The sequence below is a fragment of the Apodemus sylvaticus genome, chromosome 15, assembly GCF_947179515.1.
Source record: "Apodemus sylvaticus chromosome 15, mApoSyl1.1, whole genome shotgun sequence".
NCBI classification, from domain to species: domain Eukaryota; kingdom Metazoa; phylum Chordata; class Mammalia; order Rodentia; family Muridae; genus Apodemus; species Apodemus sylvaticus.
In genome coordinates, this window is record NC_067486.1 from 75,962,101 (window position 1) to 75,981,516 (window position 19,416).

A 19,416-nucleotide genomic window follows, 5' to 3' on the forward strand; every position below is an offset into this window, starting at 1 on the left:
ATATTTCATGCATTACTCACAATCACCATATAAGATAGCTAGTGTTTCCATCCTGTAGATAAAACAGCACCGGTGGAGCTCAGAGAACACTTTGCTCCAGTTTTCGAAGCTCATATGTCGTAAAGCTAAGGGAGTTCTAAGGGATCGTTTTATCTGTTTTCCTGAGTGTGTAACACTTATCCATTGTTACAGTCAATACAGTCGTTCAGTTTATTGCTACAGATATTGTTGCATGATATCTGAAACACATATGCCCAGAATTCAGCTTTTCACTTTTAATATTCTTTAATTACAGACACCTAAATTTTCATCGTTAATGTTTTTTGTTTTGTTTTGTTATTTTTAGTTTCTCTTGGATTCTAATATACACCCTACTCTTCTTACAATGAAGAGAGCACGATAAACTTTACTATACTCTGCTTTAAGCTTTGGTTTCTGTCTTACTATTTTCCATGCATTTGTGCCAATTCTCATAATCTTGATGTTAAGCCTTACCATTATCCTTTCTTTGGGTTAATGTTCTTTCCACAGTGAATTTCTAGTGTTGAAAGAATGCTAGGAAACACTGGTTCCACATCTTTGAATCACCAGGGTGGGAAACTGGGCTCAGGTGATATAGGGAACCGCTGGCAATACTGAGCTAATCAGGGGTGCAGAAGGGGCCAGAATCAGAATTAGTTTTTAAAAATTCCTTTTTAAATATTTACTTGCTTATTTCATGGTTCAGAGGCTCACAGAGTGGGCATGGAGGATGTGCGAGCCACAGTATAGGACAACTCACAGGAGTCAGTTCCATTTCCCTGTGCGGGTTCTAGTGAGTAAATAGTCCAGGCTCGGTGGCATGCACCTTTAACCTGTTGTCATCTTGACTGGTGTCAGTCTGTCAGATAGATAGCAGGATTGTTCCAAGCTCAGGGAGGTAAGGCTGGCTCTAATAGGTCCAGCCCTAATGGACAGCTGACTCAAGATGGAAATCAACTGCTCTTTGTAGGTTCCTTACATATAAGCAAGGCTCAGGCTGCGCAGCACCATGCATGGAACCTGCAGGGCAGCTCAGCCTTGCGTCTTGACTGCTAATTGATATAGGAGGGCCTAGCCCACTCTGGATGGTATGGTCTCTGGGCAGGTGGTATCACTTGGTTTGCATAAGACAGGTGCCTGCAAGCCTTGAAGCAAGCTAATAAGCAGCATTCTTGCACTGGATTCCTCCAGGATCTGCTTCAAGATCCTGGCCTTGAACTTGTCCCCTGACATCCCTCAACATGGGACTACCCTGAAAAGTGAAACAAGCCATTTTCTCCCCAAGTTGTTCGTGGTCTGTCCCTTATAACAGTAACAGGAAAGCAAAGGAGACCAGCAGCTAAGCCATCTTCCCAGCTCTGGATTCAGTTCTTTATCTACACTTCATATCGTTTGAGCTAAATTCCACTGACTTACGTGTACAGGATGTGTATGCTTTTTATATTTCACTAGACCCTCCCCCATCCACCCTCCAGGCCATAGTTTTCCTGTCATTATGCATTCAGAACAGCAAGTTAAAGGGAAGTCATGAAGACAGAAAAAATATTTGAGGATGGAAAAGCCTGTTTAGTTCTCTACCTCAGTGGAGCCTTTACTCAGTACTGCAACCCATATGATGTTTCTCCTCACATCCTTCTAGAACCTACTCGGAAAGCACTTTGTGATAAGACTCACAAGATAAAGAATGAATGTTTAGCAACTATTATACCAACATAATAGATAACTCAGCATCCCCTCAATGTAATGATAAAACTTGGTCTCCTATTTGACACGTGTTAATATGTTGCAGTTTTAAAGTTATTTTCCCAGAAATAAATATACTTAGATGCTAAAAAAATAACACTCTTTATGAGACTGAGTGTCAGACAATCTCTACATTTAAGATTGTTTTAAAGGGTTCAGGCTGAAGGATGAACATCTGATTAATAAAGCATTCCCGTTCTTCACTGTGTTGAAAATCTGTCCAATCTGACCTGAGCATTCACAGGACTCTCACCTTCTCTTCTATGCACTCATAATAACTTTTGTGTTTGTCTTATCCTTTCTGCATTATAATTCCCTCGGACAAGTTGTGTCCACAGCATCTCACAGATAACACATACCTCCAACTGATACTAAAAGACTGGGCAGAATAACACTGCTGTTCATAATTTTTCATAGTTTTAAAGAGGAAAGAAGTGGAAATCAGAAAGATATTTTTCCTCCACAATTCAGTCATGGCGAGACTTGAAAAAAGAGTTAAGCCACATCAGATTCCAAGTATTATGCATAAATATTTAGAGATACTTCGACACAACATGATCCATTTTTGTCTTGTGCCAAACTAATAAACTGGTAAAATTATGTGTTGATTTTACATGTCTAATAATTCTATGAACCACTGAAGTTCATGGTGGTCTACTCAGACATACATACTGGTGTGTGGAGACCACTACCTCCATGCAGCAGATGTGAACACTACACCAGAGGAGCTGATAGCCTCACTGCTCATTAGGGAAAACAGAACGAGACATTTACTTCAGAAGTCACCTCTAGTCCCCACTCACCGAAGTAATCGTCAGCAGGTGGATTTTCCATGTCATACAGCATCTTCTTGGTTAGATGTTCGAGTTCATCTTCTGGGCGGAATGATGGGGGGACTGAAGGAGGCCCCATAGGCCCAGGGTATCCACTCTGAAAGAAGAAAGGACATAACCATTTAATTGTAGTCTAGACATCCGCTACAGAAATCAGCTTAACCAAGGAGTATTTGTCCTGGGAAGAAAGTAGGACAGGTCTACTCGTTTGTAGACTTGCGTTGTACACTAAGATTTATTATTTAGTCAGTGTCTGACCTTTGGCATTCACTTTATTTACTTCTATTTTTAGATGAGTCTATCACACTTTAGAATCTGTGTTTCCAATAGTAGGATTCTAATATTGCAATAACTGCTAAAAGCTGACATGTTATTGCTCGTATATTAATTAGCAAGATGACCAATACTTCCAGAGGAAAGTCTGTAAGCAAACCCAGAGAGACAGAAAATCTGCCAAAAGTGCACTGTCAAGGGTTAAGGGAGGCTTCCTAGGAGAGAATGCAGAGAAAGAGAACAAATACATAAGGCTTCTTAAACCCATGGGAAAAAACTCAGGTACAGTACAAAAGCTCTCAGCCATTGGGTTTTCCTGTTCAAATACATTTAAGATGGGAAATAAGATGAATCTTATTGATCCTGGAATCTAGAAAGCAAAGAGTTTGTCCCAGTTACAGACTCTGCACAATTTCCTTCCCAGGGCTGTAATAGGCAGACATAGGATGAAGTAGCCAGTACTGTTCACCTAAGCAGGTGAGACTGAAGAACTGCAGTGTAAGAGGATGGAAATTCGGGTTAGAATGTATGTGAGACAAGCAATGAGAATCCCGATGCGTGCAAAAAAAGGGAGGGCAGATGTTAGCGGCCAAATAGCTTCATGGTGCATACACATAAGGGAGCTCACGAGATTTCCCTTTCCAACATTTTATTAGATATATTCTTTATTTACATTTCAAATTTTTGCAAGTGATTATCAATCCAGAATCTTTAAGTAGGAAATGAGAAATGAAAATTTAGAAACGGGAAACGCACTGGTGACTGTGAGTGGGGAAGAGAGGTAGAGAGTGTGTTCACTTGCTGTTTATAGTCTTGCAACAGTTGGCTGAGACGCTCAGTCTTCAGAATCACGTAAGGAAATTCTGCAAAGCCCAAAGCTGTGTATTCAGTCTCCCACCATGTTCAATAAATATACGGAATTATCAGGCATGAAAATGCTATAAACTATATATGTCTGCAACATGTTATCACGCCTAATTCCAGTTTCACTTATTTGATGTCTAAGGCATGAAATGCCTTCACGACGTGAATAAGACTTCATTGGTGGTGTTTTAGTCTCTTGTCTATACAATGTTTCTAGTGTTTGAGTTATATATAAATGTGTAGTAGAGACATGAAGAAAGTAAAGAGCCCAAGAAACACTTTGGCTGGTCACAACTTTGGTTCTCAGAGAATTTTATTCCCTGTTAGAATATTTACTTTAGAGACAGGAAAGAAGGGGAGAGACCACGGCCTGTGTCAGTGCTCTCTTCTTTATGAGACAGGGAAGCTGAAATGCCCTGAAATGCCCTCAAAACATCAAGGCAGGACTAGTTATGGTGACATCAGGACAAGACACCATGCTGGAATAACTCATCTATCCATTGAACATTTGAATTTTTTAGGCAAATGGATGGAACTGGAAAATATCATCCTAAGCGAGGTAACGCAATCACAAAAGAATACACATGGAATGCAATCATTGATAAGTCGATATTAATTAGCCCTGAAGCTCTGAATACTGAAGATACAACTAGCATATCAAATGATTCCCATGAAGAAGGAAGAAGAGGGCCCTAATCCTGGAAAGGCTTGATCCAGCACTGTAGGGGAGTACCAGGACAGAGAAAAGGGAGGGGGAAAGACAGGAGAATGGATGGAAAGAAGAGGACTTATGGGACATATCGGGAGGGGGGAACTGGGGGGGGAAGCTTTTGGATTGTAAACAAAGAATATATATATATATATATATATATATATATATATATATATATATATATATATATATATTAGAGCAACTTCTCAACTGTAGATATTATTTTGCCCTAAAAGGGTTTGTAGTATCCCTTAAAGAATCTATTGAGTTGCTGGCTTTTTAATTTATCCTTTCTTTTTTCCTCATTTTTATTAGTTCTTTGAGAATTATAATATATTTTGATCCCATTTATCTAACCCCAAATCACCCCAGGTTCATCCTAGTTCTCTACCCACCCAACGTTGTATGCCCCCCTTTAAAAAGCCCATCAAGTAAATCTGTGCAACCAATACACCCTTGGATGCTTGGTCTATAACAGGAGAATGGCTGACCTACCATGGCCTACACAGGTAAACAGTGAAGATGGGAAAGGGGTCAGTTGCTTTCCTTCGGGTGTGTAATAAAAGGCAAGGCTGAGCCCGGAATATGGTGGCATCTAAATCCAAATTCTACCCAGGCACTTTCCTCCTAACCAGGTATTGCACATTGCCTCCAAGAGAGAAGCACTGCAAAAGCATCAGCTGTCACTGCTAAGAACGGCAATGCTAGCTGTTTAAAAATACACGAAAATCCTGCTTCCAAAGGACACAATTTATTGTTTTAGACTAGGTATCTTGTTTTTTTCAATAATCAAGAGGTTAAAAAACTAAATCCATCTTCTACAAAACTAATCCAGAAATTTAGATTTTTCTACCCTTAGCACTCACATTTCAAAAAAAGACTAATCTCAAAGTACTCTTGTTAGTATTTCACAGATGTGGAAGGAGCAGCCTTTTTAGTTTTCAAATATTCTTGCCTAGTTTGCCAAAATTAGAAAGGTTCTTTTCCATTTAAACTCTACTTTTTGTATATTATGCTATCAGACTTATCATGGTGATATGTCCTGATAAACATTTTTCATTTGTAAATTGAAAATTAAATTGTAAATTATAAACCAAAGGAGCCTTTGATGTGCCCTGCATATTGGTCATTGTACTATAACAATGCACTATAAGCACTAGCTGTTTGTCATCCGATATATGGCCCAATGAGAGCTGTAGCACAGTGCCACTGCACAGCATCTTAAAGGAATATTATTAGATTGGAAGGAAAAAAAAAACAGCCTAGATTTGTGTGTTCTCCATAGAATGGATGCCTGTTTTCAAAACAAAGCTGAAAACCTTCCAGTGGAACCCCAGTTAAGCTAGGAACAAAATCTGTTCCATTAGCTGTTATGAGGAAGGATGATTTCATGGTATTTCTTAAGTTTGTCTATGAGATTCTCCTCCTTTCCCATCCAGTGTATAATACTGACCACCTGTAGAAAAAATGCTGGGAAACCACGAGAGTCTTTAGGTAAGAATTGGGTTTTACCCCAAGGAGTGAGCCCAGGACACCGAGTTCAATCCTGTTAAGAAGTTCCATATTTTACTTCTTACTCTGATAGGCAGATTATCTCTGCAATTTCTCCCTTCTAATAGAGATTAGTGCTCATGATGTCTTAAAGACACCAGACAACTGTGCTCAACTCATTAATTTTCAAATGAGCAATCACAGCACAGTTTAGGGTAAAAACATACAATTGTAATATTTAAAAGAGTCACTGGGATGGGGTGATTCCCACTGTTTTGTGAGTTCGTGCTTCTGAAGTACAAATGTGAATAGTGGTGGTGAAATGTTTGCTAAGTTTAAAGGATCCTCACTTGCATGGCTCTTTCCAAGAAACTTGCTTTCATATACAAATAATCTTAGGTGCTTAGATGATGGCCGCATTTGACGTGCATACCTGCTTTAGGGACGTGAAAATTGCACAGGTCAAGTGGCGGACTATTTCTGAGAAACAGTAGATCAGGCTCCATGGTGAACCAAATCTGTATATGTGCTACAATGAAAAGCTTCTCAATGTTTTCTATTGGTGTCTTCAAGTCCTTCTAGCTGCAGTTTATTTGACAGCAATTTAGATTTATATCTATGTACTCTAGTATAAGCCAAGAGTTTTATGTACATGAAGGAAAGTTTACTGCTCATTCTGGAACAAATTAAATCAGCCTATCTTTTTCTGGGGAAAAATTTCCTTTTAAATATTCATATTAATCACCAGTATGTATGTTCCTTGAAATGTCTGAATCACTTAGTAAAGGCATAGGAGCATCCTAGGCCACACAGGTGAGCTGTCAAGTGGACAGGTTTCAGACAACTACAAACGTTTCTTAACCTACACTTCCTAAGAAAGTGCTAAGTGCCAAGAACTGCAAATACCAAATCCAATTAAGAGGTTCTACCTCTGACAACTTAAAGAATTGTAGAAGAATAAGACCCAAGGTAGATAATCACAAAAATGTGTAGAGACTCAGATGTAGGTATGATTCCAGTGTTCGGGTGTGCCAGGAGAAGGCTGCTGGAAGACAAGAACCCTGGTTTTTGAAGGATAGATTAGATTTCACAACACAGACTAAGAAAGGAAAAGGAAGGGCACACAGGAACAATACATGGAGGGAACGAGCTGTAAGGAGGGCAGCAGCCAATGCCCGGTCTTCATTTTCGCTGAGAGAACACGAGATTTCACGTCACAAGGTTATTTACAAATGCAATCAGGACTGGGTGGTGGCTCAACTTGCTTTGCAACCATGAGGACTTTAATTCAATCCCTAGGATTTATGTTAAGAAAAGTAGATATTATTGTGTAATGCTAGTCATCTCAGGGTTGGGAAGGCAGAGCCAGGCCTACCTGGTGAGCTGCAGGCTAGATAAAAATACAAACAAACAACACACACACACCACACACACACACACACACACATACACACACACTAAGGTGAGGGCTCAGCTAGTAAAAAAAAAAAAAGAGATTTGCTACAAAGCTTGATACAGACTGAGTGATCCCCCAACTCCACATGGAAGGAGGAGACATGGGAGCTCACAAGTCATCCTCTAACATCCACACACGCACTGTGGCATTCGCCTCCAAAAAAATAAACAAGAGAGAAAAAAATACTTAGTGCCTGCCCAACAAGATGCCTCATTCACTAAAGGTACCTGTTCCTAAGCTGATCCTCGATCAGAGCTTATTCCTGGCACCCACAGGGGAGAAGGGGAAAGAAAATCCACTCCTAATAGTTGTACTCCAAACTCCAAACGAGCAATGTGGCAATGTAAGGAAAATAAAAATCCCAAGGTGGGTGACTCTTGAATAATGAAACCCAAGGTTGTACTCTGGCCTCTACACACATGGGAATATAAGTGACGAGTGTGCAAGCACACACACACACACACACACAAACACACACTTTTCCCAGGCATGAGGGTATTTCTGGGCAATCTGTAACTAATACAATTTTAAGGTCTTTGATATTTGCTTAGTGTGGCTAACTACTGATTTCTTTCTTGTCTCTAGGCACACAGGAAGCTGATTCCCAGTTTGAAGTTGCCATGTGAGGCACTAGAAGGTGGGGGCTTAGTTCTTCAGTTACTGGAAAATGAAGACGATTCCACCTTATAGGTTCACACTGAGTTGCTTCACACTGTAAGAGGGAAAATGGAAACTGATACCTTAAAAGGCCAGTACTGAAAGTCATGGAACTGAATGTGTGTATGTGTGCATGTGTGTGTGTGTGTGTGTGTGTGTGTGTGTGTGAGTCAGATAAAGGATCCAACTATCTACTTAGTCTGGTCTGCACTGCTAAATTGTTGCCCAGGTAACTGTCATTAGACAAGACTTACGATGCCAAATGTACAGTCATATGCAAGGCTAATTTTTTGCTAAGTATTACGGGTGGTGTTGCACAATAATGGGAAAATACAAAAGGACAGAACCCTTTCTGAGCAATGAAATTTGCCACAACAAAAATGGCAAACAACTGTTATCAAGCATAGTCACATTACATTTCCTTAGGCTTGAAGCATTCTGCATAGTCCTATATGTGATTAAGTATATTATTTCATAGTCACAAAATATCTGACTATTCATAATATCTTTAATCTTTTTCTGTCTTTACCTTGACTAAAGAGCTTTATGGAATTATTTTCATTTCTTGGGCCTCAGTTTCTTCATGTATAAAAAAAGACATTCTCAAAGATTGCTTGATTCTTCTACTTGATGTGTTTGTGACCATAATATAGTATGTGTCATTGTCCACCTTGAGAGTGAAGTAACATGTCTCAATGTGAAGAGATATTTTGTAGTCTGCAAAAATAGATGCATACTGAGTCAGTGGAAACCTCATTAATACAGAGGTTTCCATTAGAGGACGCGAACCACTTGTCAGCATCCTCTGAAGCAGCTCGGGCTTCACTCAGTGGTCTGAGTCTGAGTAAGCAGCGGGCAGCTCACAGGGCTTCTGCAGCCTACCCAACTTTCACTGCGCTCGGGTTACGAAATCAAAAACCTAGGAAGGTTAACCACTTTATCCTTCACGCCCTTTTCTTACATAGAGAAGGGAAGTTTCCACCAACACACATAATCAGTGGTGGTGGTGGTGGTGGTGGGGGGGGTAGTGGCAGAGTTTGCTATGTAGGCAAACTGGTCTGAACCTATCTATGCAGCCCAAACTGACTTCAAAGCTATCACCCTCCTGCCTCAGCCTCACAAGAGGTAGATGATAGGTATGAGCAACTCAGACCCATCTCTTCTGGAGAAATGGGATGCATGATAAAGAGCCCTCACTGAGATGCAGAGTGGAGGTTCCCAGACCGATACCCCCTCCCTTCAATGAAGCTTCCTTCTAGCAATGTAGCTCAGGGTTCTAAGGATCCATTGACGAAGTGGTCACTCAATAACTGCCACTGTGTCAGCCTTTCAAGTTACTGAGGATGACCTTGCTGTTGGTCGTTTTTCCTCTGTGTCCTTACCTGCTGTTGATTTCTTATCTACAAAGGACTAACACCTGAACTTACTGAGTCTGAATCTTACCAGAACAGCGCTGTCCAGGCAAATAAAGCTGCGGGAAGAAGCAGGCAAAATATACGGAAAGACTCCATGATAATGCACATGCTATCATTTTGGGTAGCGAGGATGCTCATTTTTTCTTGTCCATTTGTAATGATGTACAAGAGGTTCCTTCTCTCAGAAGGAAAATGACTTCAATTATGTGTTCTTGTAAAAAGAAACATTGAAATTATCTTCTTTTCAAAAGGTAGAATTAGCCCCATTTTAGAGCTGAAAGCCTGCCAGGAAAAAAAATATATCTATATTTCTGATATTCCCCCCTCCAGCATGTGGCTGTATCAAGTTTTCACTTCTCCATTTCCTGGGCTGCTTCCCCTTCTAGATTCCTACTGAATGTCCCATTGACTCTCATTGCCTCACTGTGTAAAGGGGTGAAGTATCCTTTCTGGACAAGGGTAGAGGATCCCCTGGGATACCTTTTGTGTTTCAGTGAGGGGCTATGTGGTAGGAGGAGGATCTGCATGATCGTTGCCAAGGAGAACCCACAACCTCTTTGTGACACTTTTGTTCCAAAGCCAAAGCTGCTGCCACAGGAGAGGACACATGAATCTGTGTTTCAGCAAGAAGGGCTTATTGAAAAGTGAAAGAACCGAGGGCAAGGCTGGGCATCCATGAGGAAACTGCAGTGCTAGCACCCCAAGGTTTTGTGGCGATCTAACAAGACAAAGTGGCTCCCATGCCCCCCACAGCCTCCCTTAGTCCCCCATGTCAGAGGGAACAGCCTCAAGAGTGCCTATGCTGTGGCCTTTGAGTCCTGATAACTTTTAATCCCTTGGGAGTTTGCTTTTCTATTACTGATCTTCTCATCTATAAGCTGAAGAGTAATTTATCTAATTCATACAAAGAAGCACTGTATAAATACTAAGTCTAGCTGTTACAGTTACTAGCGAAGACATTTAGAGCTCAATGGTGATTTTCTTGAAGAACAAAGTGACATGCTTGTTTATTGACTTCTGCAGTGACCCACCACCTTTCTATCAGTGTCATATTCTTGGTTTTCAGAGTGTTTTACCAATTTACAGAGTAATTATGAGTGCTTTTGAACATAATACTGATGTTAGTAAATGTATGCCTTGTTGAACTTCTGAACTTTTAACCTTCCTATATAATACATTTGACACTGAAACACACATCAGTGACATAAAGCTCACGTTACGTGGAGACTGGAGTAACCTTTCCCTCTCTTTCCTGCTTTTCCAGGCATACAAGCCTTAAATAGTGATACCACACCACCCAGGAGATACGAGCTAGAAAAACACATAGTGTGTACTTCTGTTGACAGATGTAGAGAACATGAGTCATAGTCCTGTGTCACAGGTATCACCCTAGTGCTTCTGTTCCTGTGCCTTCCAGGGAGACTCCCGAGGAAAAAAGCAAGCCCACCCTGAAAGTGGGGGGATCCCTCTCAATTTGATTAAGATTAAGCCTCTACAGGAGGCCAATGGAGTGGATTCCTACAAAACCATGATGGGGAAAATGTCTATGTGCTCTAGCCTACCAGTTAGGCTCTACACCTGAGGCAATTAGATTTGCCTTTTACAAGGGCAGAAGAATAGTCTTCCATTTATGTTCACCTAACCAAATTGGATGATACAGAATTCTGATGAATGGAATGAACTGTCTGGGATTGTATTTTCAAATTAAACCATTTCCTTGCTTATGCCCTACCTTGGTGGTGATGGCTTCCTAGAGGAAAAAGGTTTCATCTTAATTTGGTGGCCTGGAAAAGTGCAGTACCTGGCCAATCCTCTGTTGTGAAGAAAGATTTCATGGCATGTGTTGTTCCATTGGGGGCACAGGGGGGTGGGGCTCTTGATTTGAAGGTACACCCACTCATTCATTCATTCATTCATTCAGACAGGGTCTTATAAAACCTAGGTTAATATTGTACTTGCCATGCAATGAGCCTGGCCTTGATCTCCTGATCCTCCTTCCTCCATCACCCAGTGCCCAAGTGCAGGCAGGACACACATGTTCCACTGCATCTGGTAAGAAGCTACACTATTAACAGACACCATAGCTTGTCTGTTACCTGTCCTATAGCCTTGACCTTGTTTCTAACACGATGTCTGTTCAAAATGAGGTTCCCCGAGTCATTTGTTATTAGGCCCTTAGATTGCCCATGTTTCTTGCTATTATAATTTTTAGCGAATATTAAGTGTATAGCCTACATGAGAAACTGACTATGAACATCAAAACAAAATACTAGAGGTCCAGCGAAGTGTCAGTGATGGAATATAAGTAGTTTATTTTAAAATAACTTAATTAGAATGTAGTAAAGTGAATGGTTTTTGGAAAATAACAAGTGCACTTTTCAAAACATAGGGTTATAGTCTCCTCTTCAGTGTTTTCGGTATGAGAGAGACCAGGCAAGCCAAGGGAATCCAGACCAAGGAGAGGCTGGAAAAGCGAAAGGCCTGAGCTTTTCAGTCTTCTATGCACAGAAACACTTTCCCACTGCACAAGCTGTTTCTGAAACTAGTGGATTGACAGATGCCTGAACGTGACACAAGACAGTGAAATAACATGCAAATCCATTTTCAGTTTTAATATGCAAATACGGTGCTTGGCACATCACTTTCCATGGCTGAGGTAAATTTCTGTTTTTGAGTTTTTTCGTGGGAAATGCAAACCAGCAAACAAATGGTTAACCCCCCACATTTCACCTAACTGGAGGTGGTTTTCATTTGAGTCAGAGGGGTGTCTTGCTCAGCAATCCAAGGCACCTGGGAGGCAAAGAAAGGCCAATACTTTGTTCTGTGAAAATGCTACCATCTACAAACAAGTTTGCCCTCTGACAGGTGATCATGTTGGATGCCTGAGACTGTAGGGATGGAAGCAAGGTGTCTAAGAGGGAATAACAGGAAAAAAAAATTCTTGTTTGACCCATGAAAAGCAATTCACAGTTTTGCCTTGTGGGGAGATAAACAACTGGACAGAGAGAACCTGAGGAAGTAGCAAAAAGCCCTTGTTCTTAGGTATCCATGGAGTAGGGAAACTGCAGGCTCAACTAAATCTGCATTAAATTAGTGATTTAAGGCTGCATAAATATTAGGGACTCATGTGGTATTAGGGCAATCATCATGATGGCTGTGCTATGTCTACTTCGACAATTTAGAATATGGTCAGAAAATCAAGGCATGTGAAGGAAAAACAAAAGGACAAAGAAAAGCAATCAGTGTGGCTAAGGTGATTAATGCCTGTGCTCTAGACTCTTATGTCTGCTTTAATTCTATACCCACTAATCAACAACTGGCACCAGGGCAAGATATTTAGATATTAAGATAAATATGTATCAGTTACTTAACATACAAATGTGTGTTAACAGAACTTATGAGTTAAAATGGTCCATATAAGCGGCTGCATTCTGTGGCAGATTAGAACTTAGTGTCTGTCTTAAATGTGCCCAGGCTGTGTGAATTTTGTAAAGCCATCATTGGATGATGTGGATTCAAGAGGACAGAATGCTCTTGTGGCCCATAAAAGACAAGAGGATCAGGAGCTTGATTTAGGACTTGGTATGATAGAATCAGGAGAGATTAAGCCCTGTAAGATTAAATTTTGTTTGGATTGCCCTGCTCCTTTACACAGAGTGAGAAACCTGGCCCAACACTGACAAACACCAAAGTTTTACTGTCACATCATGACCCTGGGGGTTCCTTTTCCATTCCAGCCTCTTCCCCACCCCCACCTTTCCTTATCCAGGAAATCAAATCAGTGGTTTGTTAGTGGGCTATCCGGAGTGATTTGGATACAACCACACCCATGAGTGGCAGAGCCATGAGTCAAGTAGGAGCCTTCTGATCTTAGCTCAGTGTTTTTCCACTGACTTACAGCTCTCTTTATATATTCACTTAGAAATATGAAACTTACATGATCTATCATAAAGGTTAATCAAGACAGTCAACCTCACTGATTAAAGCATGATGCTAATTATGCCTGAGGTTGGAGACTAATGCAGTCCTTCTTGCTTTCAGAAACACTGATTGTGGTGAGTGGAGAAAGTATTGGCTTTGGGCAGAGCAATGTGAAATCACACCAACCTACTCTGTATGGTTCTTATTCGTTTATTTTTTGTTTTATGTTTTTGGGGTGGTGGTGGTTAGACTTACTGTTACATTTTCCAAGTCTAAATGACACGAGGAACAGGCATTTCGGAGGCATCAGGAGTGGCATGCAGATGATGCATGGCATGTGCTGGTATTTAACAGTGGCTCATGATTATTTGTGTTAAATGTTCACACAACCTGTCAAATCTGAGCTATGGCTGTCTTTCAAATGTGGCAGGAAGGTGGGTGAGAGAACATGAAGGACTTAAGTGTCATTCATCAACATTGTAGGGGGAGAGACAGGAACTGATCCTGAATATAAAGGCAGGGGGCACGGCCATTTCTCATCAATCAGCCATGTGATGTGGCCCCAGGAATGTGTTCATGATTTCGATGAGCTTGGCACACATTAGTGTTCGATTTATATAATTTATTGATTTATAACGTGGGAAGCTAAAAGTAGTTCAGGTGAGCTATTTAGGAGGTATCAGTTAATATTCATTATATTTCACATTAAATAACTCATTTAATCACCAAGCAACTTTTATAGGCGATCATATCCATTTACCAAGGAGGCATGCTAAGGCATGCATGCGTGCGTACCTTGACAGGAAGTAAAGAACTTGGGATTTAACTTAGGCTTGGGTGTCCTAGAGACTGATGCTTACCACAACAAGAGTGCCCAGCATTCCAACACACCTACATTTTTCCCACAGTAGGGATGTTATCACCCTTCATTCTTAAGGGATTAAAATTACATGTTATAAAGTAATGTCAATGGAAATTTTCTTAGGTGAAAACACAGTTTTTGCATGAAGTATTTGAAATGAAGTACTTGCATGGAGCCAAGAGTGAAAAAGCATCTGTGAAGGTTTGATACTGAAGAGTAAGCTCCCAGCGCTGAGAAACTTCCCCAGTTTTAATAATTTCATTCAAAATTAAGAACAATCAAACTGCTTTTCAAAAGCTGTCTCCTTTATCAATGTCAGACGTGAGGGTCAATGCTAAACCTCAGAAGAAAATAAAAACCATAAAAAGTCTTTTTATATTAAAAGCTCAAGTTCAGGGCCATCTCCTAGTGACCAGTGTGAGAAGATTTCCTGCTGGGTTCTGTCCTGATGGATAAAATAGTAGGGAACTACCCGATTCTCTGTAAGAACCAAGCCCTCTCTAAAGTTCGGGATAGGTTTGCCATAATTTGCGGATTTTACGGAAACAAAGCACACTGGAGATCATTTGGTGGCTGATGAATCCTTTGATTTATAATTAAAACGAGTGCTGAGGAGGGAAGCTGGACTGCTCAAGGTTATGTGAAAATGGAGGCTGCCACAGAGGAAGCCTCAGATCAGAAAAGCAGATCTAACTGAAAACTGGTTTCTTCCTCTGTCCACTCCAGGAGGCCCCCTCGGAGCAGCGGCATCCTCTGGGTGCTCTGTAAAGCAAACTCACTCCTGTCAAGCATCTTGGGAGTCCTAAGCCACACTGATGCTTTATCCCGAGATTCCCAAGATGGAAGGTGCTGTAAAGTGAAAATCACTGCTGTTATTCTTGGCGAGTGTACACAGACCGGCAACAGCTGGTCCAGACAGATGTAGTCTATAGCGAATTCCACGTCTGGCTGTGCTGATGCCAGTCCTCAGCAGAATACTTTTTCTGGACCAACAAGGGGCATTCTTCCTCAGTCCATGTACCCCATGGGCTGACTGCCATCACTGTAAGGTTAAAGTCCTAATAAGCCAGCACCATGGCCTCTTCCATTCTGTTTCCTCCATTGCTATTTCCCAACGCCTTAACTTTCTAAGAACACTACTGTTTTATGGAAAGATTCTTCCTCATCTGGGACTTTACGAATGCCTGGGAGTTGCAACAGTAATATTTATAAAATCACTATTTTGTGGAAAAATTCTCCCTTTAACCTTTGAAATAAGTGAGCAAAGAAAGTAGTTTTGAGGTTTTATTTATATTTCTTTTGTGGCTTTCAAAAAATATTCTTTAAGTTAGCATGCAAATAAACTTCATTACAGCAACTTCACACATTTAGATTGTTACAGTTTAACTTTATTGGTTTCTTCCTTCCAGCTGGTTCCCTACCTCCCTTTTCTTTTCTCAGTATTAATTATGTTTATTGTGTGTATGTGTGTTTGAATGTGTGTGCGCCTGCACATGTGAAGACAAGAGAGAGGTGCCAGGTCCCTCAGAAGCAGTGATTTTCAACCTGAGGGTCATGATCCCTTTGGGGGTCACATATCAAAAAACTTGACTATCACACATTTACATTATGATTCATAACATTAGCAAAATTATAGTTATGGAGTAGCAACAAGATAATGTTATGGTTGGGTGTCACCACAACATATGGAACTTTGTTAAAGGATCACAGCATTAGGAAGGTTGGGAACCACCACTCTAGAGCCTGCGTTTACTCAGCTGTGCACTGCTGTTAGTGGGTGCTAGGAACTGAACTCAGGTTGTCTATTAAAGCAGTATGTATTCCTGACTATTGAGCCGTCCCACTAGCACTGTCATAGAATCACTGTTGTGAGTTTGCCCTTCAGCTTTATTACCCCATGCACTCCGTTTCCCATGAGACATACTTTGAAACTTCACAAATGAGCAATTTAAATAATTTAGTTAAATAAAGTGTTCAAGATCACAGAGCTGGAATAAGGAGGAGGTAGGATTTATAATAAACCACAGTGATTGTTTGAAATTTTCATTCCTAGAGTCCGGGAAGGTAATCCAGGGTATGGCATAATCAGAATGACATGTATTTGCTGTAAGAATCCCACAGTTACAAATGCAGTGTTACATCCTAATCATGAACAACATAGAGCTCTGGATGTTTTACTAGATCCATCACCCCATGTGGAGTAGTAGACAGAAACCATCTTATCACTGGCTCTATTATTTTTCTGATTTACAAGTAGTTCAGCCACTGCCCCAGGCCATTCAACATTCCTGTTTCTGTTGCGTTTTCGGCTCCCGGTGCTTCTTGACTATCCACGGATGCTTTTGGAAACAAGCAGGAAACGTGCAATGTGGAGAGCACACTGCTTTCACTTGGCACAATTATAATTACAGCAAGATGATTGTAAATAACACAATCATTATAAGAGTATTAACCAAATGCCTAGCAGGTGGTTTACTGAAGAGATTAATGAGATATGGGCCCTGTCCTCATGGAGAGAAAAAAAAAAAGGAAAAAGAAAAGAAAATCAGAGAAAAGTCTACAAAGCCAAAGCAAGATGTAATGAAGTGTTACTCTCCTCCATAGCAAAAAAGGGTGTTGCATTTGGGGTGATGGGGAGACACTCATAGGGGAAAGCAACATCTGAAGTGCATCTTGGGTACAGGTGGAAGTGGGACACCTGGGCATGTAGACACATGGCATCTCAGGTGAAGACGGGAGGAGAAAGAACAGGTGCGTCAGGCTGGCAACCCATTTGCTTCAGGTCAGCGCAGGGTCAGGCCCCTCACTGTCTCTCTGCTCCCCATGTGCTCTACTGTCCACGCTGAGTAGGAAGACAGCAGTGTGTTTTAGTGACGGCGTGGAAAGTGTCTGCTGATACCATCAGCCCACAGGAGGCTGCTGAGCAAGCTGTCTGCAGATCACCTCAGGACCACGGCACAGCAGGCCAGCTGTTCCAGACGAGGCCAAACATTACTCACTGAAATGCACACTCTTGCTGCTGATTTTTTAAAGTGATTACTTTAATGAGAGGCTGGAGAAAATGAGCATGCCAACAACTCAGCATGTGAGGGGAAGGCCGAGGTGGAGAAATCTGGGTGCCCTGGGACTGCACTGAGATGCACTGCCATGCTTCTATGGGGAGGGGACAAAGCATGATAACGGGAACCGGGTTAGTTTTATCTTCTCCTTTAGTTTCTGTAGACGTGTGAAAGCATTTTTATGTGCTGACTTTAGATGTGAGCTTAGCCGAAAGACTCCCCATCCACTGCCTAGTCACCTACTTTTCAGTACACAAGGCACCTTCATAGAACACTGACACTGTCATACAGACAGACGGAAAGAATTCAATTCTGACTGCCTCTATAACGTGATCTACAATTACATGTAGTGACCAAGTGTCAGGGATTTTTTTCCTCCTCCTCTCTCCCCTTCTTTTAACAAGAAAATTATAGAAATATATAAACTAAGAACAGGGCAGCCTGGCCAGTTAGAACTCTATATTTTTCTCCATAAATTCTCCAAATGCTATATTAGACAGTCGTTTTGCTTCTTGAGGTCCTGTTTCCCTGTGTTTAACGTTCATCTGCTTCACAAACTTATTCTTTTCTTATTCAACAAGCTATATGGCGCAGAAGCAACATCAGGCAAGCATACAAGATGCACAATAAGAACCTACGAATCCCTGCCATGCATCCCTGGCATCCCTCAACACGGCAGTTAAATGCTTTAGGACTTATTTATTTTATGTGTACAAGTGTCTTGCCTGCATGTATGTACCCCATGTTCATGCCTGGTGTTTGTGGGTGTCACAAGAAGTTATTAGATCCCCTGTTTCTGGAGCTATGGATAGCTGGGAGCCACCATGTGGGTGCTGGAAATTGAATGAGAATCCTTTGCAAGAGTTAAGTGCTCTTAACTGCTGAGCCATCTACACAGAACCACGCCAGCTAAAATTTGCCAAGGCAAGCTCTACTCTAAATACTTGCGATGTATCTGTTTTGCCTGCTTAGGTATTTCCCCTTTGCTCTCATTCAGCAATGGGGACAGAAAGCACCAAGATGCAAGCAGAGAATGCTAGCTACTACAGCCACCTTGAAGCCTATCCCCAGTCCCCCTTCTCTCTTTCCAAGCTCCAGGCCATGGTGTTATAGGCTCTGCATAACTAAAGGTGGAAATTTGTTAGTCCAAATAGCATGGGCAGATACTGTGCTGATAAGCACCTGAATGTAGAAGTGAGGATACAGATGTTGTAGAATACCCCATGGTTCCAACAGTTCAAACTGACATTAAGGTGACGTTGATACTGTTTCTAAGAGATATAAACTCAAGAGGCTTAAGTGGAGATAAAGATACACATAGAAAGATGAAATGAAAGTCACTTAAATGAAGAATCAGAGACCGAGGCCAAGCAGCCAGCTGAAGTCTAACTAGGAATGCAGCAGGTCTGTCTGGCTCTGGGTCTTTGTGTTCTTAACAACCAAAGTGATTCTGGAAGGAGGGGAGATGCAGCAAGCAAGGTCACAGAGGTAGATCTCTCTCTATATTCGATTTTGACTGCTGAGATTTGGGTAGGTATTTATAGAACCCATCTACGAATCTGACAGCCTATTTAGCATCCTTTAGAATGTGTTATTACTTGTGAGAGAAGGGAATGTGGAATTAGGCCAGCTTCTCCATCTTAACGTGTGCATTGAAGAAACACTGAATAGATTTTTTTTTTTTTTGAGAAATCGGAGGTAAACCCTGCTGATAAATTTCTTTAGACAAATGAGCAGAGCCTTGGAATAATGTGTGATTTTCTTTTTACATCAACAGATACTTCATGCTACTATAGCAAACTTACACTCAGTTTTCCCAAGCTCTAATTCCTAAACAGCAACAGCAGGGAGACAAGATCTTGGGACTGAGATGCTCCATCATGCAAGAAAATTAGACTCAGAAATCAGAAGACCATATTCTAACCTGCCCACATGTCACCTTCCTATTGAGCACACTGCTTCTATTTTGGATTAAGTAGGTTTGGACACTGATGTCTAATGGGAACAATATGTGACTACTTAAGTGCTTGTTAAACAGAAATATTGACAATACCCTGAATGGGAGATAATGCTCGTAACTGACAAGGTTTACCGTGTCAAAGTCATAGG

At 41.1% G+C, this 19,416-nt stretch overlaps 1 protein-coding gene across 6 annotated transcripts in view; it reads right to left on the minus strand.

Annotated features, from left to right (window-relative positions):
- Positions 1-19,416, minus strand: part of Lpp (LIM domain containing preferred translocation partner in lipoma) — a 596,469-nt gene that overhangs the window by 149,365 nt on the left and 427,688 nt on the right. For all 6 annotated transcript variants that reach the window (XM_052159121.1, XM_052159118.1, XM_052159120.1 and 3 more), the window contains one exon: positions 2,568-2,694. In XM_052159121.1, coding sequence (XP_052015081.1) covers positions 2,568-2,694 — 127 coding nt within the window. The remainder of the gene's footprint in view (positions 1-2,567; positions 2,695-19,416) is intronic.